At 43.2% G+C, this 11,107-nt stretch overlaps 1 protein-coding gene across 1 annotated transcript; it reads right to left on the bottom strand.

The window, feature by feature from the left end:
* Positions 1-3,531: 3,531 nt before the first annotated feature.
* chst6 (carbohydrate sulfotransferase 6) lies at positions 3,532-9,611 on the bottom strand. The gene is made up of 2 exons (XM_062547839.1): positions 9,497-9,611; positions 3,532-7,617 (listed from the first exon to the last, which is right to left on the bottom strand). The coding sequence occupies exon 2, from the start codon at positions 7,593-7,595 to the stop codon at positions 6,390-6,392; it is 1,206 nt and encodes a 401-aa protein (XP_062403823.1). The 5' UTR covers positions 7,596-7,617; positions 9,497-9,611; the 3' UTR covers positions 3,532-6,389.
* Between the last annotated feature and the right edge of the window lie 1,496 nt (positions 9,612-11,107).

Raw genomic sequence — 11,107 nt, 5'->3', positions numbered from 1 at the left:
GAAGGAGCTTGATGTCTGTCTTTTTTGTGTGCTTTTCTTTTCCCTGTCTCTATCTGTGGAAAAGAGTGTTGATATCCTGCAGGGCCCTAACTGCAGTGCTTATCCAGACAAAGCAATAAAATAGATGCAGTGCCTATAATGGTGTTGTCTGCAGTGGTGTCATCTTTCACATCTGAGAGATACATGATATGCCCTATGTTCTTCAGAAAGAGGACAAACTATTAATGCCTATCATTACTGCGGATGACATCCACTGTATTAGTTAGTCTGATGCTGGACTCATCTCATAGTGTTTGGGTGGGTGGTCTCAGGTTAGACATGATTGTAAAATATAGTCCAAGATGATACACATATGTTAACACAGATGTATCTTTTTTCATCAGGGAAAATAAGAAACAAATCTCTATTTGTTGCAGTATTTACATTTAGTGTGTTAGACAATGAAACCACTATCAGCTAGGTAAGCAAATTAACTGCCATAGACAATCAACACAAAGACCTTAAGGAAACACAGCATATTGTGCAAACTCATTTCACCATATGAACCTCAATACATGATAGCTGCCACTCTATGATATTGGTGCCATTAAATATTTTCAATTGGAATAAAATCAAAATCATACTATACTGTTAGGCTGATAACCTGAACGCTTAATGGTATGGCACTCCTCAAATTTAGGAGCAGTCACATGTGGATTAAAAAAAAATTAGAAGGTAGAAATCAGGGACTAAAATGTGTTTGTTTTCATATTGTGAGTTTTGTTTATAGCTGTATAGTAACACTAAGTATGGAACCAATGCTGGGAATTTAATTCATATCAATTCAATTGGATGTGCACCTCACCTATCAATTGCTGTAGACCACTAATGCTGAAAACAATACAGCCACATAGGCTAATAAGCAAGTTAAGCATGAGCCAAACATACTGTGTGTCCAAACAAACACACAGTGGCACCAGGGGGAGGTGTTAGACTGATGTCATTAATGTCATCATAAAATAGACAGTCAGGATGAGCTCTCTGAATTAGTTCATGTTTTCTACAATGCACTTCCTCATATTCATGGGCTTTTTCAGGTTTCTTCATTTGACACAATCACAACCCAGGACATTTATTTATAACACAGATAAATGTAAAGTGACAGTTACTCTAAAATGATCAAATCCTCAGTCCCTGATTTCATTACAAATGAGTAGAAAGTGATGAGCTGAACTTTAACTGTAGAAGTGGTTTATCACAGGACATTTTGTCGTCAGAGTTATCTAGATAAATCCCAACACACTGACATTAATAGTGTGGTCTCAGCTAGCCAGAACTGCACGTGCTTGCTTGCTTGCTTCCTTTGCCCCCGCGGTGCTCTTTTAAGGAAACCGCACAGACTTCCTCCCAAGTGTATCCATCCATACCTCCAAAAACAAAAACAGACAGGCAGAGCCCGGGCCTCCTCTTCCCAGGAGGCTGTCCCGCTATCTGCTCCACAGGCGCCTCCATCAGTGACGAGTGCAACTTGCAGCGCAGACACGGAGGTGAGAGCACATGTCCCTTCCTCTTCTCTGGAGGCACAGCGGGGGCGGTCTGGTGATGGTGTGGGTGGAAAAGCAGTGACAGGATATGGAGGCAAATGCCCAAAAATGTCAAAACAATAGCCAAAATCTATACTTCTCTATCGCTATCAAAATATACTAATCTATTTCTACCTATGTTAATTAAAACATTGAGGTTGTATAGTTGAATGTATTGTTCTCACTGCCAATCACCAGGGATCTTTGATGAGCTAAGATAGATACTAAGAGCAGAAAATACAATAAATACGCTAAATGCACTTGGTGAACCAGCATTTTACTTTTGTATACTTATTTCAAATAAGTTTAAAATGTAATGTAATGTAAGATGTAATCGAGAAAATACATAACGTGTTGAAAACTAGACCAAAGAACAGCTCTCTTCCTTCTAAGAGTTTATTTTTCCTGGCAGCCACATCCCCACCATGGCCAACACCAGACATCTTTCACATGGCAGCAGGATGACAGGATTGGGGGTTGGAACTTTGTGAGCTGACACAAACGTAGCACAAACAAATAGCACATGCTTTACTTTTGGATGATGTGGGGGGCCAGCTTCACAAAGGTCCTAAAATCGGTAACCTCCGAGCTACATACTTTGCATTGTAACAGGGACATAGAGGAGTAGTCCATTTATTTGTAATCTATAGCTGTATACTGACATCTTGTGTCCTCTTCTGAGTGTCTGCTCACTCTGGCTTTGTCTCACAGATGTTATGATCCCCTGTGCCCTCTTCAGGCCTGGCATGGCCAATACACGTACAGGGCCAAATTGGCTCAACTGATTGGTTAATGGTATGCACCATTAATGGGTCTGGCATTATACAAAGTTGTTTCTGTCTCTCTCACTCTCTCGCTGGGTCACTTCTGGTCTTCACATAACACGAAATTAAGTCCAAAGCCCAATAATGGTTTACACTAATTACAAGCAGCTAATGTGAAAACAGCTGAGTTCGATGAAGTCCACAGTATTTCAATGAATGCTATTGCTAAAGTGTCAGGCTGAAGCGTGAAGCTCTCCGAAAGATGAGAAATTGACCATTTCAAGTTCACAGAGCGGGCACTGACAAAGGCAACCAGTCCTATTGTTTTGATGCTAATCATTAACAGAAAAAAAATACAGATATCTCAATGAACCGCAGTGACATCAGCAGATGGTAAATTGTTGGGTGTGTTTGAATTCCCTTCCTTGTAGCATCTCTTTCTACATTCCACAGTGGGGAGAAGTTCACCTTGTCTAAATAGTGGTACATTAATATATTAGTAGCTGCATACTTGAGGTTGAGGATATTTAGGGACATCAAGTTTCCCACATACTGGAACTTCAAGATACATACAGTATATGAACTGCAGAATCGCAACAATATTGTTTAGGCCATTTATTAAATAATTAAGCCTATATTTAATACATTTTCTTTATAGAAATATAACAGACTCATGAAGTTAAAAAGGTGTCTGTAAAGATTAGTCGGAGTCTGTTTCGATTAACCAGAGTTTGTTTACGCAAACCTGGCCAATACAGCTGATTCTGATTCTGATTTTGGCCTATTGATTATAATGTGGTTCATTGAAAGATCTGTCGCTTTGGATAAATGCGTCAGCTAAATGACTTAATAAATGTAAATTGTTGAATGATTCTTAACACAAACTCTAATCATACATGACCTTGCATACGGTACAATTTGGTATCACAGGGGCCACATTTTACAATTTAATTTTTAAAATATTTAAGGTTTAAGGGTATGTGTGAAGAATAACAAGAGTTATGGTAAAATATGTAACTGTATTAGTTTCTGCTTTTCACCTAACATATTTCTCTGCCATTTTTTAAAAAGGCTGCCAGCCCATGGTTCTAAAGATGCTTTTATCACAAAGTGATCCATTTTTTGCTTAACTGACCCACTAATAAAAACACAAAGGAAACAGAGAGTGCTAAATAAAGGCAGGACAAGCAAATAAAATCACAGGAATTTTTTTTTTAATTGGAAATAGAGAGAAAATAGAAAATAAAGAGATCTGTACCAGAATCAACATGATTAATTGGAAAAGGATTGGGCTTGATTAATGTCTAATACAAGCTAATAATACACTGTCCTTAGTTACAAACAAAATTGTTTTTTTTTTACATCTCAACATGGATCAAAAGCATGGGCACGAGACACCAATAAGTGGTCGTTTATGTACCAACATCTGTCTTTTCATGGCTTACATGTCCGCATTAAATCCTCACTGTGAAGATCTTCCCAGTGTCACTTTAGTTGGATGGAGGGGTTCTTCAGGCACAGTACCGTCCGAATGTGCCAAACGAATCGCCTAACCGCACAAATACTATATACACACGTACCAGCTTCTTTGAAGGTCACCTTCAGCGTCATATACTCCACCTTTCCTACCATTAGTTTAGAGTAGACACATGAAAGCACAGGTAATGGAAGCATTCCCATCACAAAAACAAACACTGCTGACAGATCATTTCGGATAATCCTGTGCCACAGCGCCTTCGGCAGAAGAGTTTTGCCTGACGAGACTTTTGCTGTTCACAGTCTCCGCACCTGCGCAGTGAAATTGGGGTTCAGTACCTCGTCATACCGTCACTGGACTTCACACACCTCTTGTGTGCACTCTCACGCAGGCCTGTAGTCCACCAGAGCTGTGGTTTGTCAGCATTCTGCCGTGACGTCACAGAGCAGCTTGAGCGGCCTCTCCACCCTGTCTCTCTGGGGAGAGATGCTGGCCCTGACGCACATCAGCCCAGACTGTAAATCAGTATGATTTAAAACAACCCCAAGAACCGATTTGTCCATGCCACTCCCTGCTAAGACATCTACAGTCCCCCACCCAAACCCACCACAACGCCTCTTCGCTCTCCCACCCCAACAAACGTAATTAAAACAACAATACATTAGAAACCCTTTCCTAATACACACAAACACACTGCTTGGTGTAGAATCATTACATCCCTACACCCTGATCAAAATCATTTATCCATTTTTGAATACACCAAAAACAATGACACACACACACTTGAAAACATTAATGTCTGCTCGTCAGACTCGTTCAGTGAGTGTGGAGAATTCCGGTTGAAAAGTGAACCACGATAGCTGTATATGTTGTGTTGTTACAGTCTACATTCCAACCCTTGTGAGAGACCAGAGTTGGATATGTTCTATACTATGACTCCAAAGCTTATACCATCCCTTAATTCCCATATTACATCTAGAAAGCTTGTGACCTAGCCAGCTTTGCAAAGCTGAATCATTGTGGAAACAGATGGTTCTCATTGCTTGCTAGAGGAGAGTCTGTAACTGGCCAGAGTACAGACTTCAGCAATCAAATTGCTAGCCAATCTTTGAATCAAATTTGTAACAGTGTAACAGATACTGACTCTAAACCTCCAGCCTCTTGTGTGTGTGTGTCTATACACACACACACACACACACACACACACACACATACATATATATATATATATATATATATATATTAATTACATGCAATGAATAGAGAGTAATTTGGGTATCAGAGAAATGATAAGAGCACAAACTAGTAGGCTATATCAAACACCAATAGTTTATCAGGTCAGTTCTGTTCAGGGAAAGCTTGAAGCAGACCTGATTCAGGTTTTTTTTTAGAAACTCATACATCACTTATATTTTTCAATCAAGTGAGTGATGCACCTAATGGTCTCTGAAAGAATATTATTATCCTTTTTGCATAGCAAATATTTGGAAAACTGTTTTTCGCAATTGTAATAGGTACCCGAAGCCTTGCCCAGTAGAATATCTGAAATGATACAATGTAGAAGTGGCATTGTATCTCTGCTTAGTAGTAAATTGTAGGTTCATTGTCTCTAGCATGTTGTTGTTTTATCAACATAGAAGACAATAGCTGCGTTCACATGGATTTTTTTTTCTCAATCAGATTGATATTAATCTGATGAAAGATTTCAACCGAACTGTACATGGACACTAATAAACCGATTGATGTCTAATCTATGTTACATGAAACAAGCATTTATCCATTTCGAAGCTTATAGTTGTATTGCTGCCAAGGAAACTCATTTGTTGTCAATGTGCATTATTACCACATAGGGAACACCTTTGTGGAAATGTAAAAACAAAAAAGATTGTTGTACTCCCCACAATCGGATTAAATGTGGATTTTTCCATTGATCAGATCATCATAACATAGTACACAACCTCCTCTCTCCAGATTGGAAATGTAGTCAGATTAGGCTGAATCCGATCAGTTGAGGTGTTTACTGTTTACATATGGCATTTTTATTCCGATTGAGCCATTATTTCCATATTTATTTATACTACCTAAGTGATGTCTGCCACTTGACAAGGACTGCACTTAATTTCATCGTCTCTGTGACAAAGATGTTCTATATTCTATTATTCTGTTTCTTATCAGATTAAAAGTGTCCATGTAAACGGGGCTGCTGACGGGTCTTTCAAAAAACAGGTCCCAAAATCTGAACGGCTTTGTAAACAAGTAGGAGACAAACGTATACAAATCCATAAAATTGCCTATTGCCTATATAATTGCCCCTTCAATACCTGCCCTCTGCCAGCAGTGGGCCATCACAGTCCATTTCAAATGCATTCAAACATTCATTCAGCTGTCATCCAAGTTCCAGCCTCATTCCTCCACGACAAATAAATTACATAACACACACAAGAGCGGGTCAACACATTAAAATGTGCCTCTACTGTTGCAGTGATGAGGTTGTATAGTCTTTTCATATGGGATGACCATGATGGTCTGTGCTTCATGCGAGCTAAACGTCCTGCTCTTGAGCCACCTTATCTTGTGCACGGTGTGCTAGCCATTACTGGAGCGCTTGGTGGTCTTGGAGGGCAGCCAACTGAAGTGGTAGGGTTCCCGTGGCGACAGCACGTCTATGTCCAGCTGCCGCTGCTCCTTCTCGCTGTCCACCGTACGGTAGCCCAGCAGGGACATGGCGCCCTTGCAGACCTCCTGGACGCGCCGCACCTTCTCGTAGGGCACGGTGGTCCGCCAGGCCCGCGACACGTCCTCGGCGTTGCGCGAGGTGATCTGGAAGGCCTCCTTCTTGGTGCCCTTGCCCTTGCCGTGCGTGATGCGGTAGATCCAGTCCCGCAGCGGCTGCGTCATCTCCAGGCCCGTGAAGCGGTAGATGGCCTCCACCTGCGCCAGCGTGTCGCGCGCCAGGTCCTCGTAGCGCACCATCTTGTAGCGGCCGCGCAGGAAGTCGGGCGGCTTGAGCAGCGCCGTCTCGTGCATGCGCACGTGGCTCCGGCACACCTCCTGCATGACGCGGTACTGCGCCTCCAGGCCCTTGCCGTCGCCCTGCTCCAGCACCAGCGCGTTGTCGCGGAAGAAGGAGTTGGCCGACTGGTCGCGCGAGCGCCACACGGCCCGCGGGTCCCGCACCAGGTGCACGATGCGCAGGTCCACGGACGGGTCGCGCAGCAGCGGGTAGAGCGACTCCAGCTCGAACAGGCGCACCTCCTTGAGCGCCACGTGCGAGTAGCTGCGGCACGCCTCCTCGGCCTTGCCCAGGCCCCGGCGGTCGCAGCGCTTCTGGCACTCGCTCTGGTTGCTGAAGGCGCCGCGCGGCGTGAGCGGGCAGGCGGGCGGAGAGCACAGCGCCCGGCTGTGGCTCCACATGAACAGCCGCGACACGTTGCGCTCCGGCGGCATGTAGGCGTCCATGACGGACAGGTCGCAGCGCAGCACCTGGTGCAGGAGGTCGCGCACGGCCATGCGCAGGCTCCGCGCCCCGCGGCCCAGCGTCACCCAGGCGTGCCACGCCGGCTCCATCAGGTAGAAGACGGACGGATGCTGGCTGAACACCTGACCCAGGAAGGAGGAGCCGGAGCGCCACGACGACAGCAGCAGCACGTGGACCTGGCGCTGCTCCGGGGGGGGCGGCGGCGGGGTGCTGGCCGGGGACTGGTGGCGGTACCAGCCGAACATCACCACCATGGTGATCAGCTGCAGGAGCAGCAGGGTGACCAGGGCTGGGGTGGCCAGTCTGGGACGCATTGTGCTGGGACTGCCTTCCTATCTGAGGGAGGGAGAGAGAGAGAGAGAGAGAGAGAGAGAGAGGGAGAGGGAGAGAGAGAGAGAGAGGAGGGAAATGTGAGAGAGACAAGGTCAGAGGAGAAAACAAAGAATGACAAAGAGACAAAGAGGAGCAGAGAGGGACAATGTGGCGAACTGGAGAGCACACATGCAAGAGGGAGGGAAAAGAGAAAAACTGCATTTAGTCTAATAGATTACATGTGTGCACTGGAATTCCCTCTCCTCCCCTATGGAACTGTTGCATATGGCCAAGTCATCCACGGAGCCGCTTGATTTACAGTACCTCAGAAACACAGCTGCGGAGCATTCTATAGGAAGCATTGCACAACCCTCTCTGGTTCTCACACAGGAAAGGCAGCAGTGCGATGTACTTAAACTGTTCGGGAGCCCTGGTCTGTGCTCCTATAGCCCACAACAAAGATCAGCAACATTACAAGAGTAATTCACACAGTAGTCCCTATTGTAATGGCCACCTCTGTCGCCAGCAGATGGCAGTGACACAAACCAATTGTAATCTTCTCTCTGTGGGGTTGATAGAGGATGTGTGTGAAGGAAAAACATTTTCACTGTTTTTTTTTTTTTTTTTTAATGTCGGACGTAACAACATTAATAACATTCAAACTGTAAAGAGGTGACCTTGTCCAACTTTACAAAATCTCTGTCTTTCACCAAGACCGTGTGGAACTACAGACACCAGACATGACAGTATTATGAAAGAGGAGAGAGGTGATTGGTAATGCTAACAGTGTCAAATACTCTCAGTTTGTTCAAGGGGACCATGTGTTTACTTATTACAGCAGGCAACTAATAATGTATGGTGTGAAGAAGCTGGTCTATTTAGGCAGTCACTGTCCACGTTATCAAGCATATGGTAATGTACATGCTAATTAGACAAGTGGCAAGCCCATACAAGCCTCTTTGCGCCTTCATAGTGGAAAAGAACTGCTTTAAGAGTTTCTGAGTGAGGGGACAGTATGTTCTTCCATTTCTTCAGCAAACTGTGCAGACTTATTCATCTCTTCATGAAAAAAAATAATTAAATAAAAAAGGCTGTCGGACTGCCTCCTCTCCTGGTGTCCCATTCTCTTCCAATGAGAACTCCTAACTTTTTATATGTCTATCATAAACTTTGAGACCTAAGACAGACTTCCACTCTCCAGGACTTCTCACTTGTGAGTGTATAGCCCACTCATCAGTGTCTCCTTGTACACACACACACACACACACACACACACACAGTCTCGAGTAAACAAAAACTCAACAGATTCCATCCAATTCAAACATACCCAGCCATTTCACTTGTTACATTCCCCAAGCAACCATCGCCTGTCACTGCTGACTGTAATGCCATGGACTCTAAAAGAACAAACCTGTCAGAGAGGCAAAGCCATGCTTCTTTTATCATGTTGCCTCACAATTATTTTCTCTATAGGCCTTAAGCTCCCCAAAGTATTGACTTGTTATGGAAAACAACCTTTAGGATCTACTGACCTAGGCAATGGAAAGATAGAATTAGTTTAATTAGGCTAATCAGTAATTTCTATTGCATTTGTTATGACTGTATCCGCCAACAATAGGCAATGTATTGTGATGTATGGGGTCACGTTTACGGAGAGGACACACATTTCATAGGTTGGAATTTTAACAAAAGCAATAGTTTTTCCTCGCGTTTTTCCTGGCCACTGTCGTCTGTATCGCCTCTAAACAATTCCCACTGACTTCCAATTCCTTATCCATTTTTTTGACGTTGCAAGTTTTTGCATTTGTAACATCTGAATGAACTAGGCACAGCCTACCTATCGAGTTCAGCGATCTGTGTTCGCTTAACGGTCGATGACAACGGTGAAGTAACCATGACTTACCTTATTGCGCGTCCTTTGGTGTCCGTAGCATGGAAACAAACTAGCTAGTGTTGTATGGCCCAGTAGAAAACACGGCTCAGAAATACATTTTCATTGCTCAACTGCTCCAAAAGTGTATAAGGGACAGCTTTGAGACGTGGCCATAAGCAGCGACTGGCAGTGAAGTGGGCGGGGGACGTGTTGCCTACAAGTGTGAAGGGAGGGGGGAATGTGGCTGGCAGAGAGAGGGAGAGAGAGGGAGAGAGAGGGAGAGAAAACTTGAGCTTAATGAACCACAAGTGGCAATGTTTCAATGGATGATTATTTTGCATATTGCCTGATTTCTAGCACTAGTCTGATGATTTCTAAAAAGAAAAACAAGGAATGGCATGCTTTTGTCTATGTGTAATTACATTTATTTCACTTGACAGATGTCAAATGGCATGGCAACATGCTTCACCATTCCTGGAGATTTACATGTTTTTTTTTGTTTTTTTTAATTTTTTATTTCAGTTATTCCAATAGCTGTTTTGATTTGCATTAAAGGGGGATTAGAAAGTATTAGGGGTGGAAAGTATATTTTGAAAATTTGTACATCTACCAGCCACACTGTCACAACCCTTCATCATACCAAGAGATTGGCATGGTTTTATTTCAGTTATTACATTAGCTGATTGCTTATCATTCTCATTGAGCTCAATGCAATTAAAACCAGCTTAATAAGCCAATACTGAAATAAAACCATGCGAATCTCTTGATATGATAAAGGGTATGTGATGACGTGGGGTTATTTTAATTCCAAAGGCCAAGGGGACTTTATCATGGTGCATAATGTCCTGGATCCATGAAATAACTGGCCTTTCAAAATAAAAAGCCTCCTCTATGGGAATTTAACATAGGCGTTCCAATACTTATGAACCCTGTATTTTAAGGAAAACATTTATATATCTATGTCCTTAAAGGTTGAATATTTCCTAATTTTTTAATTTCAGATCAATTTCCAAAAGACGATTATGGTCTGATTTTAGCACGTGTTCCAATACTTTTGGAGGGCACTGTAACTGGCATTTAAAGAGAAGTGATGAAGATGAAGTACACAATGCCACCTGTCTGGTGATATCAGAAAGACAATAAATTGCAGTTTATAACATATTATGTTAACAACAGTAGACTCTTGGGTCAAAGTCGAATAGATTATATTGCCTTTAAATGTCACATAACACTGGTTGATTGTATCGCATTTGCTTGCAACAACTCATTACCAGATCAACATAGTGACAAAACAGGCCATGGTAACAGGAAAATGGTGAAACTTTATATCCTGTCCATTGTGTCTCACTTCCCGTGTTTGCTCATTTAACTGGAATCACATGTGGAACCAACTCAAACTGAGAGGTGACATGGAGAATCCATGCAACGCAAGGCGCCACTCAACTTTTCATCTACTGCACTCTCCTTCTTTTCGGTTTTGCATGGGATAGAGTGCTTGGCTAGACTGCAGTGGATACAACTGACTGTGAGCTGGACTTAACTAGAGGATTGGCTGCCAGGCCGTATGAGGTCATTCTGTTGAGGAGAAAGAGGAACAGTGTGCGCTTGTGTCTTGGGACAGGGCTTAGAACATTTGTATTT

Source organism: Sardina pilchardus, chromosome 10 (genome assembly GCF_963854185.1).
Source record: "Sardina pilchardus chromosome 10, fSarPil1.1, whole genome shotgun sequence".
In the NCBI taxonomy this organism is placed as follows: domain Eukaryota; kingdom Metazoa; phylum Chordata; class Actinopteri; order Clupeiformes; family Clupeidae; genus Sardina; species Sardina pilchardus.
Note: the sequence above shows the minus strand (reverse complement) of the source record. Positions and strands in the feature narration are given on the sequence as shown.